At 40.7% G+C, this 17,944-nt stretch overlaps 1 protein-coding gene across 3 annotated transcripts; it reads left to right on the top strand.

Annotated features, from left to right (window-relative positions):
- The first annotated feature begins 1,622 nt into the window (after nucleotides 1–1,622).
- LOC106951601 (collagenase 3) lies at nucleotides 1,623–16,005 on the top strand. Of its 3 annotated transcripts, none has more exons than XM_015039243.1 (10): nucleotides 1,623–3,474; nucleotides 7,788–8,044; nucleotides 10,055–10,203; nucleotides 10,280–10,405; nucleotides 10,537–10,692; nucleotides 12,035–12,164; nucleotides 12,240–12,376; nucleotides 12,517–12,676; nucleotides 14,105–14,205; nucleotides 15,236–16,005. In XM_015039243.1, the coding sequence occupies exons 1-10, from the start codon at nucleotides 3,337–3,339 to the stop codon at nucleotides 15,364–15,366; spliced, it is 1,485 nt and encodes a 494-aa protein (XP_014894729.1). In that variant the 5' UTR covers nucleotides 1,623–3,336; the 3' UTR covers nucleotides 15,367–16,005. The 3 variants fall into 3 exon arrangements, with proteins under 3 accessions (XP_014894729.1, XP_014894728.1, XP_014894730.1); XM_015039242.1 differs by having other exon boundaries at nucleotides 10,277–10,405; XM_015039244.1 differs by lacking the exon at nucleotides 1,623–3,474 and adding an exon at nucleotides 7,561–7,706 and having other exon boundaries at nucleotides 10,277–10,405.
- Nucleotides 16,006–17,944: the final 1,939 nt, after the last annotated feature.

The raw sequence follows: 17,944 nt of genomic DNA, 5'->3' as shown, positions 1-17,944 counted from the left end.
ATAATAAAAACAAAAAAATAAAAAAAAAAAAAAAAAAAAAAAAATATATATATATATATATATATATATATATATATATATATATATATATATATATATATATATATATATATATATTATTTTACACATGGAATCGATTTCTGAAACAGTTTTCATCCATATATACCAGCACAAAGGCATCCCTGAGGGTTGATGTAAACATGCCATACCCATAGGGGGCAGTGCACCTGATTGGCACCTATGTCAGCCAATCAGATTGCTTCAAATCTGTGGCCAGACATATAGGGTGAAATACTATTAAATACAGAATTAGAATTAGGGCTGTGAACGCGTTAATATTACATAACGCAAATTAATCAAACTACCTATTTTGAGCTAAGCGCCTCTCTCCTGCGCAGGGTGAGTGAGTTCACAGCGACGCATTATGAACTCGACACATGGGGAGCGATGAACAGCAAAACGTGAACGTTTTCTGCAGCAGCAGCAGCAGCAAACGACAAAAGTTGAACAATTTTCAGCTTTCCTTGTAGCTAGCCCACATGTGCACATCTATGTGTATGATGTCTAACATCCACACGTACGAATAATGCCAGTCAGCCACTTGGCTGGACGAGGATAAGTGACTGTCGTTTCATCGCACATGTTCCATAGGAAATGAATGAAGGGACATTTCTAAATCACGACTTCCTTTAAAACTTCCTGGATATAAAAACGTGGAAAACTGAGAATCTTTCAGTAAAGAATAAAACATTTTTTGAAAACACACATACAGTGGCAGCAATATGGGCAGTTGCCCAGGGCGACATCAGAAAGGGGTGGGCCACCCAAGAACTAGAAAATGATGAAATCTTATCAGTCAGTTGTTCCCTGAACTTGTTTGCTACTACTTGGGTAGTGGAGTAAGTTTTGCTGCTGTTGAGTAACAGCAGCAAAGGGAGCTTTTTGCAGCTGCTGCTGCAAAGGGAAAAAAAAGAAGAAAGAAAAAAGAAAACAGATAATTGTTTGCATTTTAATTGCTTGGAGTGCCGCAGAAAGAGGCGGTTGCCCAGGGCACCATTCCTGAAAAAACCCACAACTGTGTGCGTATTTATATTTCAAGCTTAGAAAGACATAGTGATTAATCATGATTAAACACAGCGCCAGGTTAATCGGATTAAATTCTTTATGCGACTGACAGCACTAATTAGAATATGAAATTATTAAAACACAAGATAATGTTGAGTTGTTGGGAATTATGTCAGATGAGTATGTGGATATTTTGGCACATTATTTGACGCAGACTGTAACGCACAGGACCCCAAATCTCTGTTTTCCCAGGTAAACACAAATAGGGGGTTTTGTCAAATTTCTATCTTGGTCCAAATTTTAATAAATAATAGTTTTAATAGTTTTTGTGTGGATAAGAGGCAAAAATGCATAAAATGTGCATGTGGAACAGGCCTAAGCCGCTCTGCTAAAGTCACGTTCCTCCCTCTAACTGCTTGTTTCCCTTCTATATCCACATTTTGATTTTTTGTTTTGTCTTTTTAAGTAAACACTCGCCCTGCAAAGACCTCTGACCCCGGCTCCTTTTCCAGCTGTAACGTGACACTCCTTGGTACGCTTCAATTAAAAAAAAAAAAAAAAAATCCTCTTTGTTTTCTGATAGATAATGTTCTCAATATTAAAGAAACAGAACGTGAAAAAGGAAAAGGAAGACAGATTACTTTCATGTCTGTCAACATTATGGTGTTTATCGAACTCGGGCTGATCTCTCCTGTAAACGGGCTCCGGTAGCCGAACGTGGCCACGAACGTTTGGGATCGTGTTCATCGGTCCACGGAAGCTTTACTGAGACGGTTACACTGACACCAGTCATGCTTCACATTGCTTTCATGTTAAAGAAGACTCTTTTGTTTGCTTTTTTTTTTTTATCCTGAAATAAAGGAACCGTCCTGTCAGTATTTTGAACGTGAAGCTGGGAAATCGCATCATCATTCTAACCTGCAGACTGATAAATATGGAAGAGGTGAAGATGTGTTTTAAATCTTTGTCTTTTTGTGTTGCCAATGGATACATCGAAAGACAGAGCTCATTAAAATCGACTTAAATGCGGGACATTGCGGCTGAGGAGGGAAGAGCTTTTTGGAGCCAAAGGAGCCAATCAGATGGCTTCAAACAGTAAGCAAAGTATTCCCATTTAATGTTTGTATTTTCTCAATATGAGCATTGACCATATATGTGTGTATGACTGTAAAAAAATATAGATATATTGATATGAAAACCAGAACTATTTCTGCAATTTATATGTTACAACATTTTGGGATATTTAAACGCATATATATCCCAGTTGGTTGTAAATTGGTGAATGTGTTTTCCTTCTGTAAGGGTCTTACTGGGAAGTTTGCAACTGAATCATTCTGACAACAATGCAAAGCTGAATAAACGATAAGATCACGCCAAACAGACTCTGCAGCAGGTACGCAGACGGACGGCAGAACACAAAGATGGATGAAAGAAAACAAGTGCAAAATGAACTTCTTGGATGAATTTTCTATCTAGTTTCCTGGAATCTTGACCAGAGACGAGACTCATGTCATGCCACCGGTACAGCACCTTGAGGTGGGGCGGCCTCTTATCTAAAGGAACAAACTTGATCACAGTTTTAACCCAATGTCAAGAGGCGAATATGATACGGTTGAGAGAGTTTCATGAATTTGATGCATATTTTCATCTGTAAAGCATAGAAGTGAGACTGTCACTTGTTTACTCGAACCACCAGCCTTCCTTTTTAGTGAATCTGAATTTGTTGGTGTACCTTTCCATGTTTATAAAAAGAAAGAAAAAGACACAAGACATCTTCAGCTCTTTGTCACAAACTCCAAATGGGGAGATTATCTCTCGCAGATAGAAATTCTACATTTGTAAGATTTCAAATGTAATCTCTGCAGGATCCTTGTTGTCTTCTTCAGTCAAAGCCAACAGTGGTGTTTTCTGCTGCAGGTGTCACCCCTGCAGGTTAAGGCAGCTCTGCGGTTCCCTTGAACCTCGCTGGAGATAAGGGTGGCTGGAAACAGTCAGGAATGTTGATAAAGTACGTGAAGCTCAGGCTGAGCCCGGTTGGCTCTGACTCCTGTCCTCTGGGAAGGTGGGGTTGGAGAAGAGGGGTCTTCTCTTTCACCTGAAGACACGTTAAGGAGAGGAGAGGAAAAGCCACCTTGCTTGCTGTTCTTGTCGAGACAGGAGCATTCTCACATAATTAGCAGGTGTTTTTTTTTTTTTTTTTTTTTTTTTTTTTTTTGCTCCCCGCTGCGCCGCGCCGGCCCATACGCTCACCGACGCTCCTGCCTGCTCAACATGAACCTGCTCTGCATGACTTTTCTGACTCTCATGAAGCTCAACCAGAGTCCTGCGGGGGCTTCACCCCTCCACATCCCCGCCGCTCCTCCGCAACCTCCAGCTGGACCGTCTGAGGCTGACCAGAAGTTTGCAGAGGTAAATTAAACTTTTTACCTGCTGGATCAACATGTTTATATGCTGCTGGTTCTGCAGTGGGGGGGTTTTGTGTGTGTTTCAATAGTGAGGTTTATGGTGATGGGAGTCATTTTTGGACCTCTTTGAAATATAACTGATCAAATCTGAGCGATTTGCAGCACAGGAGGTGGTGATGTTCCATGCAAGATTCTTAAAGTTGCTTTATTTTTATTTATATTTTTTTAGACAAAGCTTCTCAAAAATTAAAGTGGCGACAGATCTAGCCATATTTCATTTGATCTTTGTTTTCTTTCTTTAATAATGAAAAGTGACTATATTTGGTTACATTTCACCTGCTGACATCTCAAATGTTCTCTGTGGCTCTCCCACTCTTTTTGAGTTTTGTTATTGTAGAACAGACCCATATCATACTCTGGAATGATAATCACAGAACTAATTTATCTCGGTGGAATCTCTTTGTGAAGCTTCACCTCAAGCAAAATGTGGTCCAGTGATGTTGGCAGACGGGATTCTTCCTGTTTACGGCTGCCAATTCCCCAATCTGCCTTCGATCTCATCTGCAGGAGGCAACAGCAGCATCAGCAGCAGTGGGAGATGAGATTTGTCTTCAAAGTCAGCACTGTCTTGTGGTGACAGCAGATAAAATATATAGACAGCCCCACACCGAGTTGCTTGAGGGATGCAGTGATCCCCTGTTTTTTATTTATTTATTTATTTATTTATTTATTTATTTATTTATTTTATTTCCAATACCGATACACATATCAGACATTTAGTATCTGGCCGATATCGATCCGATACGGAGAAACAATGCTGAATGTCTATTCAACATTGTTTCTCCGCATCGTTTCTTTTTGTAAATCACGTAAAAACAACACAACTTTCATTTGTTCATTTCTGAGTCTTTCAAAAAGCACAATCCCTCAGAATTGTAGAAGTGCAACATTATTCTTGCCATAGCTAATGCTTACATTTATTCTGTAATGTTCTTACAACAAATTTAACCCATTAGACTTCGTGTCACTAGTAGCCATGTGTCAGGATGCTTAGGAGCTACGGTATAATTTCGTATTATTCTCGTATTTCTGTACATTTTCAGGTTCTGGTGTTTAGATTGTCTTGTCATTGTGTTTGCTGTGTTTCCCTGACTCCAATGCCTTCCTTGCACTTTTCCTGTGTCAGTCATTTCCCGCCTCAGCTCCAGACAGAACGTGACTGGGCAGAGCTCAGGGAAAATGACCACCTTCTGCTAATTAAGGCTTATGTCCTCCTTGCTCCACCAATCAGAGCGCCTCAGCGTTTTTGTTTATTCTGTTTTATGTTTGACTCAAACATTAGGTGAAGAGACAAAATAACTTTTCTTTTAGTTAAATGGAAGAACAAACATTTGTACAATCAACGATTCTGAAGCAACAGGATGTTGCCATGCATTTTAATGCTTTAATCCTGAATAATCTACCAGTATCCTGTAACTTTTTCGGATATCGGTTAACCTGTCATTCACGAGAGGACCCAAATTTGGGTCCTCGTGACAGGGGTGTCAAACTCCAGTCCTCAAGGGCCTCTGTCCTGCAACTTTTAGATGTGCCTCTGCTGCACCACACCTGAAAAGAATAATTAGGTCATTAGCAAGGCTCAGGAGAACCGATCTACACAGGGAGGAGGTAATTAAGCCATTTCATTCCACTGTTTTTTACCTGTGGCACATCTAACCACTGCAGAACAGCGGCCCTTGAGGACTGGAGTTTGACACCCCTGTGTGAATGACAACCTGAGACCAACAGGTTAAAGTAAGTCATCTGACTCATTTTTGCCCTCCATGGTAAAAATGAATAGTAAATCTACTCTGACAAGCTGGCAGGAAATGCATCTCCTTGACAACCAGCCGAGCAACTAGCTAAGCAGGAAGCTACAGCTGGAGGCGCACTGCACGAGTTTCATAGTCTTCTTGACAGGTTTTGAAAATATTCAGTTTTCTGATTGGAAGACTGGGGATCGTAACCTTAAAAACTGGATTTGCTGATGGATTACGTACTACATGTGATCCATCATGCTGCAGTTGGACATTTTAGAGCAGTGTTTCTCAACCCTGGCCCTCACCACCCCCCCTGTCTTGCATGTTTTCGGTATTTCCCTTCAGCCACACACCTGAATTGTATCTCTGGGTGAGTAACAGGCTTCTGCAGTACTTGATGGTCATGCAATCATTTGAATCAGCTGTTCTGGAATAGAGGCACATCTAAAACATGCAGAGCAGGGGGGTGCTGAGGACCAGGGTGGAGAAACACTGTTTTAGACCAACTGCAGTCAAATGAGCATCAAACCCTCAGGAAAAGTGTTTTACTTTTACCCACAACAGTAATTGAAGATACTGTCACAATTTAGCTGATAATATTTTCTGCGTCCTCCATAAACAGAAAGATGGGAAAGTCAAAGGTTTTTCAAGTGAGCGTGATTTGCGTAGAGCTGTGTTCTGTGTTGTGCTCGTGGTGAGAGGTTGCAACATGTATTTGATGTGGCGGGAATGTTTGTGGGATTTGGAATGACTTCCAACGTTATGTTTTAATTTAAACACATTATTATTTCTGTCTTAACACATGGCAATCTCATGTTAGGACTGGATCCTGGCAATTAACGTTAAGAATGTATAATGCGTGGTTTTGTGGCATGTGGAAATTGTTTTGTTCAGAAATGTTTTACCCGAGTGTGCCGTTGTTATTTTTGCAGCTGTTGCTGTGATCCCAGCCTCTCTTTTCATTGGCTGTCAGGAACAAATATTCGCCATTGGTTTTGATGATCAGTTCTCTGTGTCCAACTGGGATCAAATCCACTTCCAGAAATTCAAACATGTTTGTGTGACTGAAGTCCAATCGGATTGGTCCAATCTTTACCCCATCTTACGCCACCAGATTTTGTGGAGACTCACGCAGACCTTTGGGCGTAAAATCAGCAGGAAACTGTTTATGACGTCCCCAGAATGTTTACTAGTTTGCTCAGCTTGCGTTTAAGTTTCACTTTAGCTTCAACAGTCTCTCCACAGCTGAACACAAACTTCAGTTCTTGCACAAAAACTTTCTCACCCACAAGTTTCTGAGAGTTCTTAACTTTTACTAAGTTACTAAACTTAAAATGAGTCAACAAAGACATAAACAGAAAAAAAGGTCATGTTTTAGGAAATTAACTATTTACTTTAAGAGATATGGTTTAACAAATATGGTTTAAAATTGAATCATTTTTAACGTTCCTTAATCATTAAGTTATTTTGACAAAATACCTGCAGGCTGAAAAAAAAAGCTGCATGTATTTACAAATCAGTAGAAATGCTGTAGGAAGGAGTTTTAGCAGCCGATAACCCTGACACCTACAATTACATGTTTGTAGCAAAGTTTCTGCAGCATGCTGTCATTTAATGTACAAAAAAAAAAAAACACATCTGGAATGTTTACTGTCCACATGAGTTTAAACACGAGTCATTACACACTGCTGAGTCACATAAACACTGCCTTCAAAACACAGAATTTCCAAGGATGTGGTTTCATTGCGGCCTCACATCGACCAGACCTCATCTTGATCAAGATAAGAAAAATGTGTTGGAAAAAACATGTTTAGTTCATAGAGTACCTTGCGATACTTTCCCACTCTAGAATAACAATACAGTATTTAATTGGGATTTTATGTCAAAGACATAACATTTCCTGTTTCCTAAAACATCCAGGCCTGATTGAGAATGTCCCAGAACCTAGTTGGTGTTATGAAATGAACTGGCCTACAATCCAAAAAGAAAATTCAAAATCTATAATATGAAGTCCAGGGTAATCTATGCACAAAATGGAAGAGTGGTATGGAGAAAAATATTACTGAAAGAAAGTTGATCCGCTCAGTTAAAAACACGAAACTGATTTTTTTTTCTCTCTTTTTTTTCCAAGCACTACTGTTGTGATCCGTAGTTTTCTGCGTTTATTTTTGGGTTTTTTCTGTGTTTATTGTGATCCTGTTTCCCTGTGAGTCTCTGTGATGTTCTGTCCTCCCTGTCTTGATACATCCCAGCTGTGTCTCGTTACCCTCCTAGTGTATTTAGTCCCACCGGTTCCACTTTACCATCACAAAAATAGACTAGAGGACAATAAATGAGAACAAAAGTCTGAATACGTTAACAGAGCACTGCATCGCCCTCTTAGTTTTGCCTTAAAATAAAACTTTATACATTTATAGTTTGCTCAGACAGAAGCAGGGTAATGTGGCGTTTTTCTTTTGCTCAGGTACGACAGAGTTTGTCTTCGTGTCACTGGTGTAATCCGCGTTGTTTTCCACAGGAATATCTGCACCACTTCTATGGTTACCAGCCCGAGCCAGACAGACGAAAACGGGCGGCGGCCTCCAGAGATGACTCGCATCAGACAAGGGGATTCTGCGATAAGGTGAAGAAAATGCAGCGTTTCTTTGGCTTGACTCCAGACGGAAAACTCAGTCAGGAGACTCTGACTGTGATGAAGAAGCCACGCTGTGGGCTGTCGGACGTGGAGCCTCACGGGGCCACAGTGAGGTGGACAAAACGGACCATCAGTTACAGGTGAGATGAGAGCTCACAAGCTAGCATGTGATTATAAAAGCTTAGTCCACAGGAACATATTTTTACAGTGTATTTTGTGGGATTTATACTAGTTGACGCAAAATACAACCAATTTTGAATTTAAGTCAAAGTTTGAAGTGTAACCCCCGTTTTCCTAATAAAATATGGAAATTACCAGTCACTTGTGCACATTTCTTAAAAAGTTTCGACACGCCTGATTAGGCAGGAGATTAATCTTACTGTAAGGAAGACAACTTCTTACACACGTCCCACAAAGACGATCATAGGCTCTGCATTAAGTGAAGCATCCATCAAGTTTAATCTAAAACTTTTGGCTCCTAACCGAAACAAAGTGGTTTTCTTTCTCAACTGAATTCAAAGTGGGAGAAAAACGACAAGTGAAGATGTAATGCTGCACAAAGACATACGCCATAAAAAATAAATCAGACAGGATTGAGCAGAACTCCATCTTTTTACTTACTTTTCAAAAACAATATTTTCTTAGACTTTGGTTGGAGGACACGGATTCCCATTTCTTTAACCACCAACAAGAGAGAGAGAGAGAGAGAGAGAGAGAGAGAGATCTTGTTTCAGACCACCCAGCTGTTAAAGCATTGCAGGCCGTATCGCTGCTAATTAAAGACGTGGAGAAAAGAAAATACTCACTTTCTGTATGCACATAAAAACGTCGACTAAATTAAATCTCTAGAAATAAGACATTTACATATTTATTTGCTGCCGGTCCTGGCCAGGCCTCTCTTGAAGAAGAGATTTTTAATATCAGTGAGACATGCATGGTTGAATAAAGGTTACATACATACATCACATGACTCGTCTGATGGGGGTATTTCCATTTCAGCGTTTTGAAATACGCAGATTTTGACACAGTCGAAGAACTCCCTCATCATAGCTCAAAAAAGTTTTTTTTTTTGTTTGTTTGTTTCTTTTTTTTTTTTTTTAATTGGCACGATTCCATTAAGAAAACTTATTTCCGTAATTCTAATTATTTGGGTCTATTCTGTCGACCCAGATGCCACTCAGGCTGTGTATCATATCAGACACACTGCCTACACATGCACCCGTTTACAACACCAAAGCTGTCAGCAAATTGTAAACCGCCACTTAACTCTGACACCGACAGCAGAACCAGCGGCTGCAGAACATAAATCCCTTGTCGTGCCGCCTCGAGCGTCAGGCAAGCCATATGTGGTAATGCCTCTTGCGTCATATGTGCAGATGGTACGCTTGCATAGGGCACAACATTACGTAGCAATGTCGCTGAGTCATTACTACAGAATTTTAGAACGGAAGTGAGGTAAAAGTTATGTGACAAATTTCCTGCATTAATCGCACAAACTTAACAGATTTACTGAAAACATTTGTAGCAGCCTCTTGTTCTCGAAGACTGTCCTATGTATCCTGGAGCTGCCTGCCAACACGTTTTGTACTTTTTAAAGAAAATAACGCACTAATCATCATAAGCGGCGTTTCTACAAATTTTCAGAGGGATAAAAACAAAAAGACATTAAAGAATCAAACTTGTCATAGGAAGAGTGAGTCTTTATAAGATGATAAATAATGACATGCAATCCCCAGAAAGAATAACAACATCAAAACAAAGATGCTAATGTTTAGTTTTAAAAGAAAATTCTCCTCCAACAACAATAAAGGAACAGTTAGGGAAGTTTTCATTTTGGTGTGTGCACAACTCGTACACCATGGACAGGCAAGGCAGAGGCTACAGGCCTACAAATGGAGTAGCTCCCTGTGGCATCAGTTTGAAAAGCTTGTCACATGTTTAAAAGTAACATCTCAGATGTATGAAACTGTTGCTACAAGAATACATGTAAGAGAAGAGAAGCTTTAGAAGTTGAGAAAGTCCGCTCAGACGCGTTAATCAAGCCTGTGACAGCAGACCTGAAGGATATTTAACTCTTCTTTATGTTGATTAAATACTTTAGCTATTTCACATGACTTTATATAAATTAAAGGAAAAATGTGTCTCTGCAGGATTGCTGGTGAAAATCTGCCTTTCCCAGCCAGTAGGACTCTCAAAGCCATCAGGACAGCGCTGAAGCTGTGGTCCAGCGTTTCCCTCATTAGATTCCGCAGGAGGGAAGCAAAAGAGGCTGACGTTAGCATTGCTTTTGTCAGCGGAGGTGAGCTTTGTGTCGAGCCCGGATGATTAAAAAACGCCTATCATCTAGATTGATGACACGGCTGTGTTTTCAGCAGACCACGGCGATGGATCTCCTTTCTCTGGCAAAGGGGGAGCTCTGGCTCACGCCTTCCTCCCTGGTTTGGGAATCGGAGGAGACGTGCACTTTGACTCTGCGGAGGAATGGACCTTAAATTCTACTGGTACGGGATTTTAAAAAGGAGTTAAACGCTAGAATCCTGCTGTTCGCTCATCCAACTCCTGTCATTCCTCTGGGTTTCTGTGAGGTTTTTGTTCTGATTCTGAATGTGTGTGACCCGTCATCCCGCTTCAGGTATCAGCCTGCCTGTTGTTGCAGCTCACGAATTCGGCCATGCTCTTGGTCTCTCCCACTCACCTGACCCCGGATCCATCATGTACCCGGCTTACAACTTTGCACCCAGTTTGGAGCTCTCCTTTGACGACGTGAAGAGCATCCAGCACCTTTACGGTGAGCGTGAATCCTAAGCCTTATGTTGTGTGGGCTGTGAGAAGTCACTTCTCAGCGAGTCAGTCATATGATCTACATCCCACCTCTTGCGTTCGGCCGTAGAAAATTCTCCAAAGCCATCAGATTGAATTTCTGTTTGTTTCTCGTCCACAGCATTCTTCAGGTGAACACATAGATTTTCATTCATATTTGGTTCTTCTTTTAAAAGAGGCAGTACTATGTATTTTCCACAAACTGTCATTATAATGCACAATCAAGTAACTGTAAAAGAAATCTGACTTCATAATTTGACGCCTTGAAATTGTCTCTGTCTCTTTAAAAAAGTCTCCTGCTCTTTCTGAAACTCTTCATTCGGGTTTCATCAGAACATTGCTCCTTTGGTGAATCCAGATTAGGAGGTGGACCTGGAGGTTCACTAGCAATGAATATTGTCCATAATTTGATCAACTTTCCCAAAAATCCTAGTTTCTTGTAGCTCAGCCTTTGCTTTCCAACACAATTCCGCTCAATTCCAATCTCCCTTCAGTACCTCATCTGAGATTTCTCCCATTGTGCTGGATTCCTCCAGCAGAATTTCAACTGGGCCAGACGGCGAAAAGAAGAAGTTGTGAACGATGATGAAAAAGTGTGAAAATGACTTCACACTGTTGAAGAGTCGTTTGCTACCTCGCTACAAGCCGTCACTTAGCCTGAAGGCAACATATGGTCAAAAGCTTTTCAAAGTTTATTTCACGCTCATCATATTTTTCTTCCGACCTCGACCCGCTGACACCGCTCCTCACCACAGACATACCCAGCAATGACAATTACAATCAAACAAGAAATCGATTCAGCCGAAATGACGACCATTTCGTGCTCTCTGTCATTTGCAATTGTGTGACGGAACTTGCATCACCGCCTCCAGGCTTGCCGCTTGCTGCTGTCTGCACTTCAAAAACAGCAAAAAAATAAATAAATTCTGTCCAGTCATGATGCAGACACAGGTTTTTCACTCTCTTATACTGCACACACATCTGTTTACAGCCAGAAAAGGGGCAATATCGTGTAAAATCAACTTTTTGTGAGGCGTACATCATATTATAATGTTATTCCCTCATAAAAAACAAAAAAAAAAAAAAATCCCTGGAATGTGGCCTTGATTCTTCCATGCATGTTTGAGGAATACTTTAATCTCCCATGGCAAGTCTTGAACGAGGCATTTACAGTCCTACTGAACGAACGAGGCTGTTATTCAGTGATGTGACTCAGTGATATCTTTTGCACAGCTCCGTAAACAGTGGTTCCACCGGGTTGGGATAAGACAGTTCTTCTACCTTTATGCTGTTTTCTTTTGTTGCCTCAGGTGAAAACCCCAACTTCCATCTACAGTCACTAAAAAGGCCTCCACCGAAAACCCCTGACAAATGCGATCCAGATCTGTCCTTTGATGCTGTGACCGAATTACAACAGGAGGTGGTGTTTTTCAAAGACAGGTGTGTTTCCTCAAGAGTGTGCTTTTTTTTCTGTTGAAGATCATTGGTTTACTTCAGAGCTTTCTGACTTTACAGATTCATGTGGCGAAAACATCCCAGTTTTGTTGAAACGCGCATCACCCTCATCAGCAACCTGTGGTCAAACTCTGTACCGTCTCACCTGGATGCCGTGTATGAGAACGTGGAGAAAAACTTTATTTTATTTTTCAAAGGTAATAGATGATGGAATGAGGACTCTAGACAGAAGCTCTACAGGAGTTTTAAAATGAGTCTCACCTGAACTACAAGCACACATGAAGTGTTTATGTGATGGTTTTGAAGAAGGAGAAAAAAAAAAGTATTTTTCTTGCAGGTGATCAGTACTGGAAAGTGCAGCAGTTGATTCTACAGGAAGGTTTTCCCAGAAACATCTCAGACCTGGGCTTCCCCTCCAGAATAAAGTCGGTGGATGCTGCTCTGCACTTCAGAGACGATCGCTACACCGTGTTCTTCACCGGCCATGAGTGTTGGAGGTTGGTCACATTCTTGCATTCCCCATCTTTTTCTGTGATTTGGCTATTTGTGTCATGCTGGGACAAATGAAGAAGAGTTCTTCCATTAAATTAAATCAACATAGAATCCAGTCGCATATCTTATCTAAAAGCAACAATATACTGCAGGAAGGAATGGGAGATGGACATCTGAAAATAATCCAGGTTCCAATCTGTCTATATTCCAACCCTCACCTATGATTATAGAAAACAAGATCCTGGATATAAGTGGCCAAAAGAAACTCCCACTGGAAGGTGGCTGGACTGAATTCAGCTCTAGTCAAACTCTAATAAAATTTTTCATAGACAGTCTGGTTCATTGGGGAGGTGTGAATACTTAATCAAACTCTGATGTGGACCAAAAAAGCGAACTCTGGTCCAACTAAAACCCTAGGTCTCAGTTTGGTTTAAGTACAAATGTACATGTGAACACCAAGCGGACTGAGGACTGCTCCAAAAACAGGAAGTAGACTATAATACGAGGAATTCTGGTTAAGTAAAGCCAAAACACAAGATACTAGTGCTAGAGGAAGAGATGGCTTGTTATCTTTTGCCAAAGATCAAAGAGAAATCCTATAACCTCTAAAATCTGACACCATTCCATTTTTGTTTTACATTTTGTGAAGTTGCGCTCATGTCTTCTTTGGAGGTTTTTCATGTTGTTTCCTTCAGTGGTTCTTGGTGCAGCGCCACCACAAGTGAGACAGGGAACAGATTTTTTTCAACTGCTTTGGATTGTTTGACACAGAGCAGTGTGAAAGTGAACCACACCAGCTGAAAATGTAGCAAATATTGCAACTTTGGTCCCTATCAGGTGAGAAAACACCCATAGAGACGGATCAAAAGGAATCAGTTGAGATGTTTTGAGCATTTGATCAGGATTCTCCCTGGTCGACTGCTTTTGGAAGTGTCCCACTGGGAGGAGATGCAGAACTAAGGATTATCCCATCTGACCTGGGAACACCTTTAGATCTTCAAGAATGATCTGGAGGATGTTGCTGCCTGCTGGGGACAGAAATATCTGGGTTTCCGTTCAGGACTTTCCCCCCAGAAACAAACGGATAAAGTTGATGGGTTTTATTGCCTTGTCTCATCTGTCCCAGAATGCCTCTTCTGTCAAAATTGCTCTGTAAATGCTGATTGAGTGAAACTAAATGCATGTCGCAAAGAAAACATCACCAAATCTTGCAGATGTCTGGGTATCCATCAGCATTCTGACGAACTCTGATATTGGGTACAGAGTAGACCTGATGTTCTGCTTCCTTTTCTGTTCTGATGAAACAAGAGAGCAACAGTTTTTTCCCATGTGAATGCAGAAGAATAGGTTGACTCACACAGTGTATCATTTTGTTACTCAATGAAGCCAAGAGGAAAATAACATCTGTTTACTCAAATGTGTGTCATATTTAGGTACAATGAATTGCGGGCCGTGATGGAGGGATCACCAATGCTCATCGAGCAACACTGGCTGGAAATCCCATTCCCTATAGACGCTGCTGTCTACTACGAGGGTAGTTAAATAATCTCTTCTTTTTGTTTTTTGTGGCTTTACAGAAACAAAATGCACAGGGAATGAGATTTCAGTTGTTTTTGAAATTAGCATTTTTTGGGGGGGCGGGGGGGTAAAATCCGTGATTATTTTCCACTTTAATTTAAGGTTGGATTTTGACTTTTCAGTCATCACTTTGAAAATTTTGTTGCAGTTTTTTTTTTAACTCAGAATCTGTCTTCAAGATATAAACCTACAGATCTGTGTTATCATCTGTCAATAGCTGTTTTTCAAGCATGGTATAAACCATGAAGAATGTCCAAAAACATCTCTCCTAGTGGCACAGTCAGCTTCAGGTCAATAACATTAAACCTACATTTGTTACAGTCATTTTCAATGAGAACTATTACATACAGAGTCTTGCAAAAACATTCATACCCACTGATTTATTTCAAAGATTATGTATTATTTATAGTGGATAATTTACCTGGCGGGAATAAAATGGTAGAAGAATTTAAAATATTTTTACAAATAACATCTGAAACCTACAGCAAGTCTTGTTTCTACCAGCTTTACAGCTATAGACAACGTCAAACTCCTCTTTCCACAACAGCTCAATCTCAGTGAGTTTGGGTGGACATAAATGTTCACATGTTGCCACACATTTAAAGTTGGATTTAAGTTTCTTTCAATAAATGCTCTGTTGCTGTTACTCTTCCATAAAGTCCAAATTTATGGAGTGTTTGAATGATTCTTGTCCTGTGACCTGTCTCTTTTGTCAGCTCTGGATCTCTGCAGCTCCCCCAGAGTGATCATGGGTTTCTTTTGCTCTGATTAGTGCTTTCTTTACATGACATGTCAGATTAGGTAGACAGCCGTATTTGGGCTGCAGTTGTGTCATACGTCTTCATGTTCAGACGATGAATTAAACAGAACCCTAGTAGCTGCTTCAGATATTATTTTATAACCAAGCTTTGCTTTAGAGCAAAGTTTGTGAATACCTTTTGAAGCACTCTGTCTGAACCTCATCATCGACTCTTGATTTCCTGCAGGATTTGTGAACTTCTTCAAGGGAAACAAGCAATATAAATACGACTTTGGCCAGAACCGCGTTGTCTCCGTCAGCAGCGCTAATGACCTAATGGACTGCGAGATGGGAAAGAGCAACAAGCACGCACTCTGATGATGAAACGGCCTGATGATGACATTCTTTCATATAGTCACATATATACAGTGTATAACCACAGGGAACCGGCTCTCTCCGGCAGTAACTACAGTATTTGTGACACTGGGAACTAATACTACAGGGAAGTGGTTGAAAGCCATACCGCAGTGTGTAATAGTGTTGAAAGAAAGGAAATGTATACCATCTGTCAAAGCCATGTACAATTTAAAAGATGTTTATTTAATTTTTCTACTTTAAGTGTGTTTTTTTTTAAGATTTGCAACAAATATTGAATGAAATGAATGACAGTAATGCATGTATTAGATATGTTTTTCTAAACAAAAAGAGATCTACATGTATCTGGGTGTCCTTGAGCATGTCGCTTCACCCACCTTGTTGGTGGTGGTCATGAAGGCAGCCTCGCTGCTGTCGGACTGCCACAGGGCAGCTGTGGCTACAGTCCAGTAGCTTACCATCACCAGCATGTAAATATGATCTTTAAGATCTCAATTTGATGAAAGGGGCATTATAAATAAAATAATTTATTCTTCTTCTTTCTGAAACTGACTTTGTGGTCTGTAACCTGGAGTACAGAAATGCCTCATGTCTGGTACATATTTTTATGAATAAAACAATAACATATGGTTTCATATTCTAGTAAATGTTTATTGACATTTTTTTGTGAGTATCTGCCATCGCTGTTGATGAATTTTTCGCAGACGGCACATTGCTCATCAGTCATTGTCGTTCCTCTCACATTCCAGGGTTGTGCAACTGTTGACAGAATGTAGCTTTAGATTCACAATGCAGAACGTACCAGGCTCAGATTAATACAGGCTTATGGGGATTAAACAGTAAACCAACCTGCTGACTCAAAAACCCCCTGCTCCAATAAAGCCCTTTTCCTTTGAGTCATATGTCTAAGGATCAGAATTATGGTGGAATCAAACATGTTTTTTTTTTTTTAGATTTGTAAACATTAGACTCCCATCCTGGTGCCAAAGTCTTTCTTTGGCAACTTTCATTTATTTAATTTTTTACAGTAAAGCAGGATGGCAGAATGAGCTACGTTCATATATTTCATATAGTCAAAAAAAAATAAAAAATCTGTCAAATACATGTATCCCGCCCAAGTCTTGTCTTCAGGCTGTACCCAGATTTACATGGCTGAAATGCCAGCAACTGAGAGAGGGAACTCTGTTTCCATTGGTGACAATCATCATGAGGGGTCTTTGGGGCTGTGCCTTGTCTGAGGATCAGTCCCTCCAAAGGGTGGAATGCCTTCTCTGGGTTGGTGTAGAGGTCCTGCCCTAAGTGGAGATGTTTATGTATCTCTGGATCTTGTTCAGTACTGAGGGAAAAGTGCAGCGTGAGATCGATGGGCAGTTCAGTGCTGTACTGATCTGTTGTGGTGAAGAGAGAGGTGGGTCAAAAGGCAAAGGTCTCAATTTACCAGTCGATCTCCGTTCTTACATGCATCTACAATCATAAACTTTGGGTAGTGACCGAAAGAACGTAATCATGCATACAGGCTCCTGAAATGAGTTTCCTCTGCAGGGTTATCCGAGAGTGCCTCAAAGTTCTCTGCATCAAAAGGAGCTGGTTGAGGTGGCTTGCGATGCCTCCTTGGTGAAGAAGCATCCTAACTAGTGTCCCAGAAGGAGGAGAGTCTCTGCATCGGGAACTTGAGGGTCTCTTCTTTACTTTTTGTGGATGATATTCTGTTGGCGTCTTAAGGACACAACCCTCCAGTTGGACTGGAGCAGTTCCCACTTTGAAGCAGTTGGGATGAGAGACAGCACCTCTGAAGACTTGGTTCTCAACTAGTAAAAGCTTGACTGCTCCCTGCAGATTGGAGGTTCAGCCTCTGCTTAAAGCAGCGCAGTCTCAGTGTCTTGGTATCTTTGTGAAGGACGGTACGACTGCAACGTCTTGCAAATGTGTCTTGAGTTTAAAGAATGTTCATGAAAAAAGTACAATGCATGCTGTGTACAAGGACAACCCTGTAAACTTCAAACTCCATTACCCACTGACACCCCGACCCCGTCTTACAAGTCACTACAGGGTTGTTATATATACTTTATCTTTTTCTATCTGATATAAACAATTTAAGCAGAATCAATGTGTTTTCTTCACCATGCTTTATTATGCATATAAAACAGGTGAGCAACACTAACACAACAGGAGTAATGCATTTTCATGACACAGGAAAAGTCTTCCCATCGTACATGTTCCACCGAACTGCCAAGTAGCCACTCCCCTCTGCTGCATCTTTCTGCAGCTTTTCTGCTTGTTAGTGATGAGAACCAGGTGGACTCAATCTCCCAGCAATCAGAGAGAGCGCAGGTACTTTTGGTGTGACTGACCTGTCACTCCTGTTTGAAAAAATGCCACAGCATGAGAAGCAAACAGTGCTGGTAGCACATGGACTCTGATTGATTGTTGTATTTTAATGTTATTGAAGTCAACGTCGTAAGTTAAAAAAAATACACTTGGTGTTAATTGGTTGAAATAGAAAGTAGTGATGGGTAAATGAGGCGTCATGAGGCGTTTCGACTCATAGCAACACTGTATTGATACTGTGTCGATACTGTGT

Source organism: Poecilia latipinna, unplaced genomic scaffold (assembly GCF_001443285.1).
Source record: "Poecilia latipinna isolate Pla-1442-1.1 unplaced genomic scaffold, P_latipinna-1.0 Scaffold465, whole genome shotgun sequence".
NCBI classification, from domain to species: domain Eukaryota; kingdom Metazoa; phylum Chordata; class Actinopteri; order Cyprinodontiformes; family Poeciliidae; genus Poecilia; species Poecilia latipinna.
This window is presented reverse-complemented; position numbering and strand designations above follow the sequence as displayed.

Excerpts from the sequence above, each read along its gene's own strand:
- LOC106951601 (XM_015039242.1), top strand. The coding sequence starts at position 3,337 with ATGAACCTGCTCTGCATGACTTTTCTGACTCTCATGAAGCTCAACCAG. Across the intron at positions 8,045-10,054 it reads AAACGGACCATCAGTTACAG|GATTGCTGGTGAAAATCTGC; the intron begins GTGAGATGAGAG and ends GTGTCTCTGCAG. Across the intron at positions 10,204-10,276 it reads CATTGCTTTTGTCAGCGGAG|CAGACCACGGCGATGGATCT; the intron begins GTGAGCTTTGTG and ends CTGTGTTTTCAG.